Source organism: Microcaecilia unicolor, chromosome 1 (genome assembly GCF_901765095.1).
Source record: "Microcaecilia unicolor chromosome 1, aMicUni1.1, whole genome shotgun sequence".
Lineage (NCBI taxonomy): Eukaryota > Metazoa > Chordata > Amphibia > Gymnophiona > Siphonopidae > Microcaecilia > Microcaecilia unicolor.
Window position 1 is genome coordinate 390,743,036 of NC_044031.1, and position 18,874 is coordinate 390,761,909.

At 45.1% G+C, this 18,874-nt stretch overlaps 1 protein-coding gene across 2 annotated transcripts in view; it reads left to right on the forward strand.

The window, feature by feature from the left end:
• LOC115475174 (serine/threonine-protein kinase RIO1-like) overlaps window positions 1–18,874 on the forward strand; it is a 201,305-nt gene that overhangs the window by 174,337 nt on the left and 8,094 nt on the right. For both annotated transcript variants that reach the window (XM_030210941.1, XM_030210942.1), the window contains 2 exons: window positions 8,899–9,018; window positions 16,818–16,871. In XM_030210941.1, coding sequence (XP_030066801.1) covers window positions 8,899–9,018; window positions 16,818–16,871 — 174 coding nt within the window. The remainder of the gene's footprint in view (window positions 1–8,898; window positions 9,019–16,817; window positions 16,872–18,874) is intronic.

Here is an 18,874-nt window from a genome sequence, read left to right on the forward strand (position 1 = left end):
GTAATCCAATGAGCCCGGTGCGGATGCTAACAAGAAAATTGTAGAAGTTTCTGGCAGCGTCCCACTGCACATGCACGGATCCCTCAGTCTTCATTTTTCCACAGAGCAGGGAGAACGTGTCTTTGTGGTCTCCACTCTGCTTTTTTTTCTCTGCTTTTGCAGTACCTTCCCTTGCGGGTATTTTCCCCCTCATTTTTGTCTTAATTTCACTTTTTGTTATTTTCCCTCTTAGTTCTTAGTGTTTTCGGCCCTTCAGGATTTCTTTCTTTTTCACGACTCAATAGGCTCACTTAGGCCTGAGCACTGACCTAGATTTGGGCACTGCCCCTTTTCATAGTCCAAAATGTGAAGAATTTAATTTGGCTGCGATTCTTTTCTGTGTCCGAGAAGATCCCTAGGAAGACTACTACTACTACTACTACTTGACATTTCTAAAGCGCTACCAGGGTTACGCAATGCTGTACAATTTAACATAGAAGGACAGTCCCTGCTCTAGGAGCTTACAATCTAAAAGACAATCTAAAAGACAGGTGTACAATCTAAAACAAGTATCGAGTATAAAGTCCGTCTGATAGGAATACTATAATTCACAAAGGTTAGGTGCCGAAAGCAGCATTGAAGAGGTGAGTTTTAAGCATAGATTTGAAAATGGGTAGGGAGGGGGCTTGGCGTAGGGGTTGAGGAAGATTGTTCCATGCAAAGGGTGAGGCAAGGCAGAATGAGCGGAGCCTGGAGTTGGCAGTGGTGGAGAAGGGAACTGAGAGGAGGGATTTGTCCTGTGAGCGGGGGTTACGGGTGGGAACATAGGGGGAGATGAGGGAGGAGAGGTAGTGAGGAGCCGCAGACCGGGTGCATTTGTAGGTAAGGAGGAGAATCTTGAATTGTATGCGGTATCTGATCGGAAGCCAGTGAAGTGACTTGAGGAGAGGGGTGATGTGAGTATATCGGTTCTGGCGGAATATTAGACGTGCGGCAGCGTTCTGAATGGATTGAAGGGGGGATAGATGGCTAAGTGGGAGGCCGGTGAGGAGTAAGTTGCAGTAGTCAAGGCGAGAGGTAATGAGAGCGTGGACGAGAGTTCGTGTGGTGTGCTCAGATAGGAAGGGGCGAATTTTGCTGATGTTGAAGAGGAAGAAGCGACAGGTCTTGGCAGTCTGCTGGATATGCGCAGAGAAGGAGAGGGAGGAGTCGAAGATGACTCCGAGGTTGCGTGCAGATGGGATGGGGAGGATGAGGGTGTTATCAACTGAGATGGAGAGTGGAGGAAGAGGAGAGGTGGGTTTAGGTGGAAAGACGAGGAGCTCAGTTTTGGACATGTTCAGCTTCAGGTGACGGTTGGACATCCAGGCAGCAATGTCGGATAAGCAGGCCGATACCTTGGCCTGGGTCTCCGCGGTGATGTCTGGTGATGTCTCCTACTCTTCCTTTTATCTGTCACATTCTCAACCTCTCACTTTCCACTGCGACCGTCCCTGCTGCCTTTAAACATGCTGTGGTCACACCTCTCCTTAAGAAGCCTTCACTTGACCCTACTTGTCCCTCTAATTACCGACCCATCTCCCTCCTTCCTTTTCTCTCCAAATTACTTGAGCGTGCTGTTCACCGCCGCTGCCTTGATTTTCTCTCCTCACATGCTATTCTTGACCCATTACAATCTGGTTTTCGCCCTCTCCACTCAACCGAAACTGCGCTTACTAAAGTCTCCAATGACCTATTACTGGCTAAATCCAGAGGTCAATATTCCATCCTCATTCTTCTTGATCTTTCCGCTGCTTTTGACACTGTCGATCACAGCATACTTCTCGATACCCTGTCCTCACTTGGATTCCAGGGCTCTGTCCTTCCTGGTTCTCTTCCTACCTCTCCCTCCGCACCTTTAGTGTTCACTCTGGTGGATCCTCTTCTACTTCTATCCCTCTGCCTGTCGGCGTACCTCAGGGTTCTGTTCTTGGTCCCCTCCTCTTTTCTATCTACACTTCTTCCCTTGGTTCATTAATCTCATCCCATGGCTTCTCCTACCATCTCTATGCTGATGACTCCCAAATCTACCTTTCTACCCCTGATATCTCACCTTGCATCCAAACCAAAGTTTCAGCGTGCTTGTCTGACATTGCTGCCTGGATGTCTCAACGCCACCTGAAATTAAATATGACCAAAACCGAGCTTCTCATTTTCCCCCCCAAACCCACCTCCCCGCTCCCCCCGTTTTCTATTTCTGTTGATGGCTCTCTCATTCTCCCTGTCTCCTCAGCTCGAAACCTTGGGGTCATCTTTGACTCTTCTCTCTCCTTCTCTGCTCATATCCAGCAGACCGCCAAGACCTGTCGTTTCTTTCTTTACAACATCCGTAAAATCCGCCCCTTTCTTTCCGAGCACTCTACCAAAACCCTCATCCACACCCTTGTCACCTCTCGTTTAGACTACTGCAATCTGCTTCTTGCTGGCCTCCCACTTAGTCACCTCTCCCCTCTCCAGTCGGTTCAAAACTCTGCTGCCCGTCTCATCTTCCGCCAGGGTCGCTTTACTCATACTACCCCTCTCCTCAAGACCCTTCACTGGCTCCCTATCCGTTTTCGCATCCTGTTCAAACTTCTTCTACTAACCTATAAATGTATTCACTCTGCTGCTCCCCAGTATCTCTCCACACTCGTCCTTCCCTACACCCCTTCCCGTGCACTCCGCTCCATGGATAAATCCTTCTTATCTGTTCCCTTCTCCACCACTGCCAACTCCAGACTTCGCGCCTTCTGTCTCGCTGCACCCTACGCCTGGAATAAACTTCCTGAGCCCCTACGTCTTGCCCCATCCTTGGCCACCTTTAAATCTAGACTGAAATCCCACCTCTTTAACATTGCTTTTGACTCGTAACCACTTGTAACCACTCGCCTCCACCTACCCTCCTCTCTTCCTTCCCGTTCACATTAATTGATTTGATTTGCTTACTTTATTTATTTTTTGTCTATTAGATTGTAAGCTCTTTGAGCAGGGACTGTCTTTCTTCTATGTTTGTGCAGCGCTGCGTATGCCTTGTAGCGCTATAGAAATGCTAAATAGTAGTAGTAGTAGTAGTAGTAGTAGTGTGGAGAGATATAGCTGGGTGTCATCAGCATAAAGATGATACTGAAAACCATGAGATGAGATCAGTGAGCCTAGGGAGGAGGTGTAGATAAGAAAAGGGGTCCAAGGACAGATCCCTGGGGAACTCCAACAGATAGTGGGATGGGAGTGGAGGAAGATCCATGGGAGTGTACTCTGAAGGTGCGGTGGGAGAGATAAGAGGAGAACCAGGCGAGTACAGAGACCATAGGAAATTGGAAGACTGGGTATCCAAATGGCAGATGAAATTTAATGTGGACAAATGCAATGTGATGCACATTGAAAAGAATAATCCAAACCATAGTTACCTGATGCTAGGGTCCACCTTGGGGGTCAGCACTCAAGAGAAAGATCTGGGTGTCGTCGTAGACAATACATTAAAGTCTTCTGATAAGTGTGTGGTGGCGGCCAAAAAAGCAAATAGGATGCTAGGAATTATTAGGAAAGGGATGGTGAATAAGACCGAAAGCACTATAATGCCTTTGTATCACTCCATGGTGCATCTCCACCTTGAGCAACCAAAATGATAAAGGGGATGGAATTCCTCTCGTATGAGGAAAGGCTAAAGAGGTTAGGGCTTTTCAGCTTGGAAAAGAGACGGATGAGGGGAGATATGATTAAGGTCTACAAAATCCTGAGTGGTGTAGAACGAGAAGAAGTAAATCGATAACTCGTTCCAAAAGTACAAAGACTAGGGGACACTGAGGAAGTTACATGGAAATACTTAAAACAAATAGGAGGAAATATTTTTTCACCGAACGAATAGTTAAGCTCTGGAACTCTTTGGTAACAGTGGTTAGCGTATCTGGGTTTAAAAATGGTTTGGACAAATTCCTGGAGGAAAAGTCCATAGTTTGCTATTGAGGCAGACATGTGAAGCAACTGCTTGGCCTGGTATTTGTAGTATGGAGTGTTGCCATGATTTGGGTTTCTGCCAGGTTCTTGTGACCTGGCTTAGCCACTGTTTGGAAAACAGTATACTGGGCTAGATGGACCATTGGACTGACCCAGTATGGCTACTCTTGTGTTCTTATGACTTCAAACAGTGTGCCCAATGTAATCAGGTGATTTTGGTAACACACACTCTTGGTGCATTGGGTACCTTGGACCTAACCATGACCCCAACTCTTGTTCTTTCTGTTTAGAAATGCAGCTGAGGACACAGAGGGTACGTCAGGTCCATCAGGAGAGACTTTTTGGCTCCTTGAAGGCCAATCCATCGGCACCGGAAGCATTGACCTTGATGGATGCTAAGACTTCAACAACAACTGGGGAGTGCACTAGCATCAAGGAGGTCTCCAACTGTCTCAACATCGGACGCTGAAAGTAGACCCTGGGACCGGTCAGCATCGGACCCAAGTATGGGTTCAATGTTGTCCTCGTCAACACCAAAAGACCACAGTGCTGAGTGTCAGGGGAAGCCCAACAAGCACAAGCATCTGTCTTCTTCGATGCATGGTGCCGTATCAGCATTGTCAGTATCCAAGAAGTGCCAACACCTTGAGGAGCGCTCCCCCTCTTTGATAGAGGTGCCAGTGCGTGTCTCCAAGCAGCTAGGTCCCAGCTCCTCTGCCTTTGCCGATGTCTTCCTTTGATGAGCAGTTCCATGCCATACTTGGGGAGAAGCTGGCGCAGATACTGCAGTTGCAATCCTCTCAGGCATGCAGATCAGCCCCACATTCTTCCTGAGGCTTCATCCGTGCCTGTGGAGTGATCCTTGACGTCAGCACCTTGAAGGATATCAATGTCGACCCATGCAGCGCCACTCTACATCAGGGGAGGAGGCTTCCCTGGAGTCTGAAGGTAGAACTCTTCTTCAGTGCGCTTAGCAGCGTTCCACTGAGCCAGGGCAGACGCAGACTGACTCAGTCCGATCTGAGTACAAAGAAGAGTCTGATTGGGACCACTTGTGGGACTCAGAAGAAGACTCTCGTAACAACCTTGAGAAGTAAATCTCCATCTAAGGGTCTCTTTCACCAGTTTCGTCAAGGCATTGGTTTCATCCATCCCATTTAAATTGGAAACAGAGGAGGAGCCTAGGGCAGAGTTATTAATTGTTCTGGACTATGAGTTTCCTCCTAATAAAGGGGTCACAATACCATTGCACCCTATCCTTAAAGATGCACTGACAAAACTGGGCATCTCCTCTCTTGGAGCAGTTCACACCAAAGAAGGTGGTATATGCAGTATTGTATTCGGAAGGCTCCCAGATTCGAGAGGGCCCAGCTGCCTCACCACTCTTTGGTTTTTGAATCCACCTTCAAATGAGCTAGGAGTTTCAGGACTTCTGCCTGTGCTCCCCCTGGTAGAAAGGCTTAGACACTGGACACGTTTGGGAGGAAGGCTTTCAGGCCTCGATGCTTATTGCCCGCATCCAGGCCTACTAGCTCTATATGAGCCTCTACTTGAAATCTTTGGTAAACAGTCTGCTATGTACTGCAGATTCTCTCTCAGGAGCAAGCTGCAGAGCTTTGCCAATTGGCCAGTAAGCAGCTGGAGTACAGGAAAAATCTGGTTAGACACATTTACGAATCTTTTGATATTGCATACACACTCTCTGCCATGGGTCTAGGGATACACAGACTCTCACGGCTGTATGGAACCAGCGGTGCGAGGTTGGCGAATGTACTTTTCTAAGGAGACCATCTTTTTTGGGGACAAGATGGAGCAGGTCGCTGACCTCATCAAGAAACATACTAATATACAACCAGTCCCTGTCTCGGCAGCCTCCATCTGCAGCCTACTCTTCTAGAGGTTTCTGAGTGGGTTAATCTGCAACCCTACTACTCTTAAAAGCGTAGGTTTCCACCACCTTCCCATTCTGCCCAGAATCCCCAGGCCCAGCACTCTCAGCCTCATCAGTCCTGATCACAGAAGTCCCAGCAGGCTATAAACTTTTGACTGGTTCCAGGAGAGCATAGCCACAGTGCAAATACCTGTCCTGGACAGCGTACCGGTGGGATGGGAGGAGAATACGTTTTTTTCCATCAGAGGCGGCCCCTTATCTCTGGTGGGTTCTTCAAATAGTCTGTCTCAGTTACGCATTACATTGGTGTAAGAGTCTACCAAAATGTCTACTGGGACCATCTTACATCAGCTTCCTGCATAAGCAGGTACTTGTAGAGGAAATCTCTGCCCTTTTACATGCCAATGCGATTAAATCTGTGCCACCAGGAGAAGACGGGAAAGGATTCTAATCCAGGTGGTACTTGTGCCCAAGAAAACGGGAGGATTTCATCGCATCCTAGACCTAAGGGCCTTGAACAAATTCCTGGTCAAAGAAAAGTTTAGGATGATTTCCTTGGGCACCTTCTCCCCATGATTCAGGAACAAGATTGGCTGTACTCTCTGGACTTAAAGGATACCTATAACCACATTTTGATACTTCCCAGTGTCAGGAAGTATCTTGGATTTCAAATAGGGAAACACCATTATCAGTACCGCATTCTGCCATTTGACCTTGTGTCAGCTCCCAGGGTGTTCACCAAGTATCTAGCGGTAGAAGCAGTGTATTTATATAGACTGGGAGTCTATGTGTTTCCTTATCTTGTGAGTCTGTGTGTTTCCTTATCTGGGCAATTGACTGGTCAAGAGCACATCACAGGAGGGAGCTACAGAAACGATGCACCTAACCATTCGGGTGTTAGCTGCTAGGGTTTGTGATAATCTACCCCAAGTCTCACCTACTCCTGGTTCAGCGACTGGAGTATATAGGAGGAGCCCTGGTAGATACATTGTATGCTCGGGTTTTTCTTCCTTAACCAAAGGAAGCGATCTCGCCTTGATTCTTGCCTCACAGGTCCGAAGCTGCAAGCAGGTCATAGTTTGGCAAATGTTGAGATTAATGGGACACATGGTCTCGTCAGTGCACATCTCCATTTGAGGGAGGCCCAGTGGACTCTAGCGTTCCAGTGGTCTCAGACAGCTGGGAGCCTAGTGGATGTCCTCCAGAATTGACTTATGCTCTGTGGTGGACAGTTGGGACAAATTTGCCTGTGGGACTACCATAAATTCCTCCGCCTCAGAAGGTGTTAATGTATCCAACTTGGGATGGGGAGCTCATGTAAATGTGTTTCACACCCAAGGAACTTGGTCTGCACAGGAAAAGACTTACCATATTAACTTCCTTGAGCTCAGGGCCATTTGGAACGCTCTAAAGGCTTTCAGAGATCGGCTACAACACCAAATTATTCTCATTCAAATGGACAGCCAGGTTGCAAAGTTCTGTGTGAACAAGCAGTGGTATGGGATCCTACCCCATGTATCAGGAGGCCCTGGGCACTCCTTCCTCACAGAATGGTCCCTCGATCCTCTCACATGCCCTACACAAAAGCTGCTTGAATACCTCCTACACCTCTCCATTTTGAAAACTAGTTCTGTAAGTGTTCACCTTGGTGCAATCGGTGCTTATTACCAAGTAAACCCATCTCTGTGCAGCCTCTACTTTGCTTTATGAGAGGTTTGCTGTTAGCAAAGCCCCCTATGAAACCTCCCACAGTCTCATGGGACCTCAACGTCTTCCTCACTCAGCTGATGAAAGCTCCTTTTGAACCACTCGACTTCTGCATTCATTTGAATTATCTGATCTGGAAAGTCTTGTTTTCATTGGCAGTCACTTCAGCTCACAGGGTGATTGAGCTTCAGGCCATAGTAGTGGATGCACCTTACACAAGGTTTTATCATAACAGGATAATTCTTTCATGCACCTTAAGTTTCTTCCTAAGGTGGTGGTGGAGTTCCATCTTAACCAGTCGTCTTGCCAACATTTTGCCCAAAACCTTATGCCCATCCTGGCGAAAGCGCACTGCACACCTTGGTCTTCTATTTGAAGTGGGCTAAAGCCCATAGACAGTCCACCAAGCTTTTTGTTTCTTTTGATCCAAACAGGATAGGGGTCCATCCAGTTGTCTAGCAGAATGCATCTCCTTCACTTTATGCCCAGGCTGGGCTGACTGGAGGGTCATGTCATGGCTCACAATGTCAAGAGACATGGTGGTGTCGGTAGCCCACTTGAGATCAGCCTGCATTCAGGAGATATTCAGAGCTGCGACGTGGTCTTCAGTCCGCACATTCACATTTCATTACTGCCTTGAACAACACACCCAATGCAATAGCCAGCTTGGTCAGACAGTCCTGCAGAATTTGTTTTGAGTCTAGAATCCAACTGCACCCTCCTAGGCCCATTTTTTTTTCTGTTCCAGGCTGCACCTTAGCAACAGGCTTGTTTAATTTGTTAATGTTGTCTGTTCATGTTGGCCTTGCTGTTGTAAATCTCTATTGACCATTGTTGTTTTTGGTGAGCCTGGTAGCTAGGAATTCTCACATGTGAGAAACTAAGTTCTGCTTCTTCTCCGAGGACAGCAGGACTAGTATTCTCACATACCCTCCCACCCTCCCTAGGAGTCTCATTCTTTAAGAAGCCTTTGGTAGGTCTGAACCGTGCATGCGCGAGTGCCTTCTCACCAGCCTATGATGCGCAGGTCCCTCAGTTTGATCAAAAAGCATAAAGATATAGGAATGTTGGGTAGTGTCTGCATCAGGGTTCCGTCAAGGGACGTCGCCCACGTATGAAATACTAGTCCTGCTGTCCTCAGAGAACATCTGCTACAGGTGAATGTAACTTTGCTTTCAGGTACAGTAGGTATTGTCCTGTCTCCAAAGGGCTTACCTGATGCAGTGGAATAACATTGAGTAAGAACAACAACAAAAAAGAGCACCCCATTGCTTTTAAGACCCAATCTGACTTTATTTTGCAAATTAATTCTTAAAATATTAGAGCAAATTTTGTTTCTCATTTCCTAGGTGTTTAAGAAAGCATACATCCCTAGAACCTTAACTGACGTGAAGCACTATGAGAGGGATGTAGATGTGATGCTGAACCTGAAGGAAGAAGACATGGCTGTAAATATGCAGCAGGATAATGTGAGTAGTTCTATTGCCACCAAGAACCACAGAAGAGAATATATGACAATATAAGCCATTGTAATCCTACTGAGCATGTGGTGAAAGCTACTCTATGGAGACATTATTCTTGTGAGTTACTCAAATTAATGAACACTATAAATTTGTCAATAGTTGATAGTTCTGGCACAGCCACAATTGTTGCCAGTAGCTGTGTCTCAGTCTGGAAATAGTTGATAGTTCTGGCACAGCCAAAATTGCTGCCAGTAAGCTGTGTCTCAGTCTGGAAATTGGTGAGAGTTATGAAGGAAATGCTCACACTTCCTATGGCATCACATCTATATTATTTCAGGTAGTGTGCATTTTCATCCTGTTGGATAAAAGTATCATGTAACAAATCTTTATTTGTAAAGGCATATTGGATTTATTTTAGAGCATTTATAGTGTCTAAAGAGAGAAAATATATTTGTGGCTTTTGTAAGAACAACGTTTTTGTGAGGGTTGAGATTTTCTTCAGTATAAAGCAACTATCAGAGCTCCATTCATTAGGTTGGCAGCCAAGGAGCAACTGGATGTGTTCTCCATATCTGATAGATAAATACGGGTGGTAGTAAGTTTTTATGATCATTGCTAATAGAACAGATGGTCAACTGTTGACATATCCTATACTTTGAACTGTCTTACATGATTTTGCTGTAACTTTCATCAGCCAGGTAATGTTCCAATGAATAATGTTTTCTGCACATTAATGATGACGAGTAATTGATCTCTGAAGAAATAATAATGATGTGTCAATTGATTGCTTACCAATAAAAGGAGAAAGGCTAACGCCTACTTTGAGCCATTCCTGAGGAAGCCACTGCTGTTAAGTGGGCCCAGGAGCTGCTCCGCATTGGCCTTTTCTTATATTAATACTCGGTGTGTGTGTTTTATTCTCTTGACTTCTCCCAGGGAAGGAGAATGAACCGGTGGGTCCCCCAGATTGGGCGGGGGTAATCCAGGTGATCAACTGCATCACTTAACAGCAATCAGGTCATGGGGAGCAAGATGGGGTGGGCCATGGAGGCCATTGCTACACTAATATTTTGCACAACACAATATCAGCAATTAGCTTGGGAGCAGGGCTGGAGATTGTGTGGTCCTTACAACTAAAAGATATTCATGGCTCCTAAAGCAGGGACTAGTAGAACACTCAAAGGAAACAGCAAAGTTCTGTTCTTCTATCTTTAGGAGTATCTCATAGGCCTGTAGAATGCCCAGAGGAAGCAGTGATTTGCTTTTCCACCCTGGGGAGCCTCATGGACCGCCAGAATTCAAGTTTTTATTTCACTTTTTATGTTGCATCATGAACAATGCCAACTGAGCAGTTTACTATCATTAAAACTGCAGAAATAGGAAAGGAACTACAATATTGGATAGAAAAGAACAGTAAGGTAGAGAAGAGAGCTTCAGACACTATACATAGTAACTTAGTAGATGACGGTAGATAAAGACCTGTATGGTCCATCCAGTCTACCCAACAAGATAAACTCATGCTACATATGTATACAGAGGACAATGTAGGAGCAGCAGGCCTCACTAAGCATACATACAGTTGGCCAGCAAAGGGTAATCTGAGAGTTGGGGGAGGGGGGTTCTAGCTCAAAGGCATCCTTGTAATTTTCAGTTGCTCATTTGTCTGCTCAGCACCATGGGCTTGCAGAAACATCCAAAGGATGTGATGATAGATATATCATCCTAAGGCATACCTTGGGCTTACACAGGGTATGACATTTCTGGTTGCTAGCTTAATGGTGGTTACCAGATATTCACATCTGGCATGTGTCTCCCCAGTGTTGTAGCCACAGTATGAATAGCCACATGGTTAAGAAGCAGAAGGCATTTCAAATGCTTCCTTCCAGCCTATTTGGCCTGCTGATGTTTCAGTAGTTATACTATTAATAAGCCCAGCTCCTTAGATATTTTTCATCAGCAAACATTAAGCATCTGAATCTGTTATTGGATCCATCAGGTACGCATGCTTTCATCCACTAGGCTATTTCACTTGAGCCCAGCAATACATAGAATGAGCATATAATTGTCATCAATCCATAATTTTCTTACTTTCAGTTTTTCACTTTTTAGTTAATTTGTTTAATATAATGAGTACTTAGATCAGTTTCTTCATATTTCTCCATCCAAGGCTGTATATAAAATCAGTGCAGGAGGCCATAGGTTTTATATACAGCCTTGGATGGAGAAATATGAAGAAATTAAGCTAAGTACTCATATTACCTAATCTTTAAACGGTAAGAACTGTATTTGTTATCATGAAATGACTATGCCTAACTTCTTTTACCAACATTCAAACTATTTTTATTTTTGTTACATTTGTACCCCGCGCTTTCCCACTCACGGCAGGCTCAACGTGGCTTACATATTGTATACAGGTACTTGCCCAGAATCACAAGGAGCTGCCTGTGCCTGAAGTGGGAATCGAACTCAGTTCCTCAGGACCAAAGTCCACCATCCTAACCACTAGGCCACTCCTAGTGGTAAGAATTGTACCTGTTATCACAAAATGATGATGTCATAACCATACTCTGTAAGCCACTTTGAGCCTGCAAATAGGTGGGAAAATGTGGGATACAATTGCAATAAATAAATAAATATTAAATTTTAAAAATGAAAAACAAAGTAAAAAAAAAACTAAGAAAATTATGGATTGATGACGATACATGCTCCTTCTATGTATTGCTTGGCTCTGATCCAACAACAGATTCATATGCTTAATGTTTGCTGATGAAAAATATCTAAGGAGCTGGGCTTATTGATAGTATAATTGTTTCTTGCCCCCTTCATTGTATGTATGCTGAATGGTGCGTTTTGGATAATAGATGTTTCAGTAGTAGCAGGGTGATTTGCTGAACAGAATGAGATGGAAGGCTGGAGATGGGAGGGAAGGGTTATAGGGAGATAGCAAAGAGGGCAAGTGAAAGCAAAGGAATGGGGGATTACGAGAACAAAACATTAAAGGGAGAACTAGTAGCAAACGTGGGTAGAAAATAAAGGGGGAGGGGCAAAGAAGAAAGGAAGAAAGAGGAAATATAGTGAAAGTAAAGGAATGGGGTGAGAATCTAGGTATATTTAAGAATTTCTGGGTTCTTCACCTGGCCATTGGCCATTAGCAGGGAGAGCTGGGAGTATAAAATTCACACTCATTTTCTGGTACCCATGGTAATTTATTTATTTATTTGTTACATTTGTATCCCACATTTTCCCACCTATTTGCAGACTCAATGTGGCTTACATAGTACCGTGAAGGCGGTCAACAACTCCGGTAGAGAAACAAATACGTAGTGATGATGTATTCTAATGAGGTTCATAATTACGGAGACATAGGAATAGTAGAGAAGAAGAGATAAGTAGTGTTCATTATGAGCTTAGATTATGTTGTGTTGCAGGGTTTTTGCACTTTGCTTCCTGGAACGTCAGTGGCCTTAACCATCCCTTGAAATGGCGTAAAGTTTCCAGCTATGTGCGACAAAAGAAGATAGATATCTTGTTCTTGAAGGAAACCCACTTAAATCTTGAAGATTGCTCAAAAACTAACTTTCAATAGGCTGGAACTCGCCTTTTCTTTTCTGCTCACTCAAAAAAAAAAAAAGAGTTTCCATTTTTATTAAGAAATCTTTGAATGCAGCTATTCTTCAACAAGCTATTGATTCAGAATAAGAGAACCTGTCAAATAAGTGACAATCTGATACATCTTTCCAGCAAGCAAGTGTCGTCAAGAGGTTTTGTTCCCCTGGTTTTAATTTTTACCTATTTCATAGATCCAATCTGTATGGAAATAATAATAATAAGCATGATATTTATATATTGTCTCATCCAATTAGCTCTAGAACAGTTTATAATAGGAAGCTGTGAGTTCTATAGAAAACAAAATTTAAGTAAAGTTATAATCGTAACTGATCTATTTAATGTAGTGGTTCCCAAGGAGGCACCTCAGCCAGTCAGGTCTTCAGGATATCCACAATGAATATTCATATTAACAGCCCCTAGGAAAATTCACAATAATTAGTCACACACATATATATTGTCTCTATTACTTGACTAATGCACTATCTTTGAATATTTAAATATACTACAACCACATCAATGTGTGCAATATATTTTTACAATTTTATTATGAAAACACCACTTATCTAACAGTAAAACACTCTCTGCCCCACACCCTTACAGTGATGTCTCCTTATTATACATTTCCCAAATCGTTCATCCCCAGTACCATTCAACAAAATCCGCTGTAGTTCATCGTTCGTTATTCCAGATATCCAAGGCGATGACCCGTTTCAACACGGGCCATCGCCTTGGATATCTGGAATGTTTCTTTCAATAACCCTCAATGTCTTTTCCGTTCCAATCTCCACAATCGGAAATGTCACACCTTGATAAATACTTCCTTCAGCTTGCTTTTAAATCCTTATTGGTTTCTAAAAAGAACTCATTGGTCCAAAGTGAAACAAAGAGAGACTGTGGACTGGTTGGTACTTGATTATCCACCATATCTCACATATTTTCCTGTCCCACACTTTCTCGGTCCCAACACAGGCCATGTTTCTTTTAATTACTTCATCAGGAGACCTTTTACAATAGGTAATGCACAACATTACAATCTTATCTCCACCTCCATCATAACTCTAATATAAAAACCTATCTCTTACCATATCCGACCTCTAAACTCTGTTCGGTAGACCTTGCGGAGCTCCCCAGACTCCAACACTTCTACCGTGTTTCCTGCTTACACATGATAGGGTGACTGACTGCCTGACTCTTTTAAGTGGTCATCAATAATGACCAATCAACCTCTTTATTTAATCCATAGGGCTCCACAGTGTTCCAGTGATATATCAATTTCTGTTCCTTACGAACCAAGTGTTTTTCAATATTTCCCCTCCCACTCTCAATTTGAAACAATACAACAAACTGCAACTCCAAAATTGAATGATTATGCATCAGCCAATGATTGACCAAAGAAGTATCCCTCTTCTGCAATCTTATATTGCTCAAATGTTGTGCTATTCACAGTTTTATTTTTCGTGTGGTCTTGCCAATATACCACAGCTGACATGGGCAACAAATGCCATACACCACATTGCTGGAATTACAATCCGTTTTCATTTGTAAATAAAACTGCCTCCCAGTGTTAGGAACCCTAACATGGTTAACATTCATTGCATATTTACAGTACACACATTGTTGACATCGACCATGTCCTTTAGCACCCTCGTTTATAGGTGATTTAGGTGTTACTAGATAAGATCTCCCCTATATTCCTATCTCTAGTACATGAGAAGCGAGGCTTCTCCATTAATCCCTTATGCAACCTCAAAATTGGCCAGTGCTTCAAAATGATTTTCTAAATTAAGTGAGTTTGTTTGTTTTCTCAGAGTGAGAGAGAGTCTTATGTGGCCAGAGTGTGATCGTAGCCAAATAAGCCTCCTTTTGTTTCTTTCAGAGGTTTTTTTTTTTTTCCTTTTCTTTTCTTTTTGGGTTCATCAAGGAATAGACCCAACAAATTTTTCCTTTGTTAAAACTTGCTTGAAGATTTGGAGAAATAAGTTCCAAATCCTACCTAGATGGGACATGTACTGATGCAGCTTGTGATTAAAGTAACATGTGCTTTAGGTGATCTGATCTTTTTCCAGACTGAAAATTGGAGATGAAAATGGTAAAGGAATTGAAGGAATCCTGTATGGAAAGAGTGGAACCAAACAAACATAGCAGTGCTTAGATGACAACTCCAGTAACTGGGAAGCAAGGTCAACTCCAGCCCATTCAAATTTGTCCAGCCACGATCAGGGCACAGACCATAGGTCTTCAGTGACAGCTTCAGTAGTTAGATAACAAGGCCAGTGCTGGGCAGGCTGTATGGTCTTTGCCCTGATAATGGTACTACTACTACTAACTAGCATTTCTAAAGCGCTACTAGGGTTACGCAGCGCTGTACAATTTAAACATAGGACAGTCCCTGCTCAAAGAGCTTACAATCTAAAAGACAAGAAAACAATCTAAAGACAAGTGAACAATCTAGAGGACGAGTGAACAGTTAGTCTGATAGGGTGGATAGATTGGGGTATTTTATATATCTCGAGTGGTTAGGCGCCGAAGGCAGCATTGAAGAGGTGAGCTTTAAGCAGAGATTTGAAGATGGGTAGGGAAGGGGCATGGCGTATGGGTGAAGGAAGATTGTTCCAGGCATGGGGTGAGGCAAGGCAGAATGGGCGGAGTCTGGAGTTGGCAGTGGTGGAGAAGGGTACTGAGAGAAGGGCTTTGTCCTGTGAGCGGAGGTTACGGGCGGGAACATAGGGGGAGATGAGGGTGGAGAGGTAGTGAGGAGCCGCGGACTGAGTGCATTTGTAGGTAAGGAGGAGGAGCTTGAATTGTATGCGATAACTGATCGGAAGCCAGTGAAGTGATTTGAGGAGAGGGGTGATATGAGTATATCGGTTTTGGCGGAATATAAGACGTGCAGCAGCGTTCTGAACTGAATGAAGGGGGGATAGATGGCTGAGTGGGAGGCCGGTGAGGAGTAAGTTGCAGTAATCAAGGCGAGAGGTAATGAGAGCGTGGACGAGAGTTCTGGTGGTGTGCTCAGAGAGGAAAGGGCGAATTTTGCTGATGTTGAAGAGGAAGAAGCGACAGGTCTTGGCAGTCTGTTGGATATGCGCAGAGAAGGAGAGGGAGGAGTCGAAAATGACTCCGAGGTTGCGGGCAGATGGGACAGGGAGGATAGGGGTGTTATCAACAGAGATAGAGAGTGGAGGAAGAGGAGAAGTGGGTTTAGGAGGAAAGACGAGGAGCTCGGTCTTGGACATGTTCAGCTTCAGGTGGCGGTTGGACATCCATGCCGCAATGTCGGATAAACAGGCCGATACCTTGGCCTGGGTCTCCACGGTGATGTCAGGTGTGGAGAGGTATAGCTGGGTGTCATCAGCATAAAGATGATACTGAAAACCATGAGACGAGATCAGCGAGCCCAGGGAAGAGGTGTAGATTGAGAAGAGAAGGGGTCCAAGGACAGATCCCTGGGGAACTCCAACAGATAGTGGGATGGGAGTGGAGGAAGATCCATGGGAGTGTACCCTGAAGGTGCGGTGGGAGAGATAAGAGGAGAACCAGGAGAGGACAGGGCCTTGGAACCCAAAAGAGGACAGCATGGCAAGAAGTAAATCATGGTTGACAGTGTCAAACGCGGCGGAAAGATCGAGGAGGATGAGGATGGAGTAGTGACCTCTGGATTTGGCCAGGAGCAGGTCGTTGCAAACTTTAGAGAGTGCTGTTTCTGTCGAGTGCAGAGGGCGAAAGCCGGATTGAAGTGGATCGAGGATGGCATGAGAGGAGAGAAAGTCAAGGCAGCGGCTGTGAACAGCGCGCTCAAGTATTTTGGAAAGGAATGGTAAGGACAAATCAAGCTCAAATATGCATATGTAGTATCGCATTATACCTTATGCTGTGAGTTCATCTTGTTTGGCAGACTGGATGGACCGTACATATCTTTACTTGCCGTTATCTACTATGTTACCACTGCTTTTCACGCATTGTACATACCACTCACATCATCAGACAGTGAACTGATGCAACTCCATAAAATGGAAGATATAAGGCATCAACAGTCAAGAGACCCCTACTATCTATATATTGCTTAGAGAACTCTCCATGGGATTGGAAACCAGCTTTAACTGTCTGATGTTCTAGTGACTCATTGCAGGATTTGCTGTGTAAAACCACAGTCTTTAATCAATATTTTGTCTAATCACATTTAACTTCTTTTTCAGATTCTGTACCAGACAGTGACAGGATTAAAGAAGGACTTGTCTGGGGTTCAGATGGTAAGATGATCAAATCTAACTTTCAGTAATGTTAAAATGTGCACACTTTTGGTAAATGAAGAGCAGTTCTTTCTGTGGCTATGTATTATCATTGCTTAGTTGCTGAAAGTATAGTGGTGTGCACAGACCATAACCCTTCTTGCTGTATTAGTGTTAGGATGATTTTTAGGGAATTACATTTTTCTTGTTCAGTCATCTATATATATAAAAGGCAACCCCAACGTTCTATGAAGCCTCCAGCTGGAAGTGTGAAGCGCCAGAGATATCCGGTTTCCCCATGAGTGAAGGAAAACAGCACAGCACGAAATCCCTCTCTCTGTAACAGTGAAGGACTCAGAGGGGGGAGGAGAGAGATGCCCTCACTCTCTCTGTAACACAAACACAGCACAGCAGGAAACTTAACACTGAAGGGCTGGACTCGGAGGGGGGAGGGAGAGAGGGCAGAGGGCAGGGACACTCCCACATGCACACTCTGAAGAAAACCTTGCTAGCCCCCGTTTCATTTGCATCAGAAACGGGGCTTTTTTTACTAGTCCTATATAATAATTCTCACCACCAACGTTCTAATGTCTTGCTGCCTGTGTCCGTGGCTCCTTTGGAGTTGCTGAGCTAGGCTCCGTAGCCAGGCTGACGTCACTCACAGCTGATCCCCCCCCCCCCCCCCCCCCACACACACACACACTGGCACGCGCAAATTTGGCATCAAACAACACAGGAAAAAAAACAACAGGCTCATGCCCATCAGCTGTCGCGCACCCTGTCAGAGCTGCATGCGCTACAAAACGGAGAACCGGGGAGCAGAACGAGCATTTTGGCAGACCTTCCCCGCAGAGCTGGAAGAAAGGCTTCAGCGGACTGTCGGAGACCGACCGGCCACCCGCTCTCCCTCCGTCCACAACTCGGCGACCAGCAGAAGCACAGCACAAGTAACGGGCAGGCAGGGGGAGGAGTAGGGAAACTCGCGAAGCAAGTGGCAGGGAGCAGCGGAGGAGAAGGAGGAGATGGGTGTGACGGAGAAAAAAGCTGTCAGTGAACAGATATACAGCGTGCGCCCCTCAGCTGTCCCGCGCCCTAAGTGTCAGAGCTGCGCGCACTACAAAACGGAGACCCAGAGAGCAGGATGAGCATTTTGGCAGCCCTTCCCCGCTGAGCCAGAAGAAAGGCTTCAGCGGACTGTCGGAGATGGCCCGCCCGCTCTCCCTCTGTACACAACTCTGCAACCGGCAGAAGCACAGCACAGGTAACGGGCAGGCAGGGGGAGGAGTAGGGAAGCTCGCTGAGAAAGCAGCAGGGAGCGGCGGAGGAGGAGGAGATGGGTGTGTAGGAGAAAAAAAAACCTTTCAGTGAACAGATACAAGAAAAAAAACATTTGCTCACAATCGAAGAACGTATCATGAGGGAGGGAGGCAAAGAACATGGAACTGGAAGGGGGGGGGGGGGGCGACGAACCTGGAACTAAGAGGGAAGGAAGGAAATAGGGGGCACCCTGGAACTGGTAGGGAGAGGAGAAATCTGGGAGGGGGGGGGAAGAACATGGAACGCGGAGGGAGGGAAAAGGGGGAACCCTGTGGCAGGTAGGGCCCTAAGGGAGGCAATGAACCTAGAACTCTGTCTCACAGACACATTCTCTGACACACACACACACTCTGTCGGTATCTCACACACACAGTGAATCACTCTCTCACACAGCCTCGCTGTGTCTCTCTGTCTGTGACACACACACACAATTGACATTCTAGCTTTCTCTCTCCCACACATTAAGTTGGCCCCCACACACACACACACACAGTCTATCTCTCTCACACAGTCTCACTCACACACACACAGTCATTCTCTGTCTCTCTCACACAGTCACTGTCAAACACACTCTGTCAAACATACACACTCAAAGGAAAACCTTGCTAGCGCCCGTTTCATTTCTTACAGAAACGGGCCTTTTTTACTAGTAATACATAAGACAGATCATAGAGTCAAAGAACAGATATTGTTCTTCAGTTCTTGTC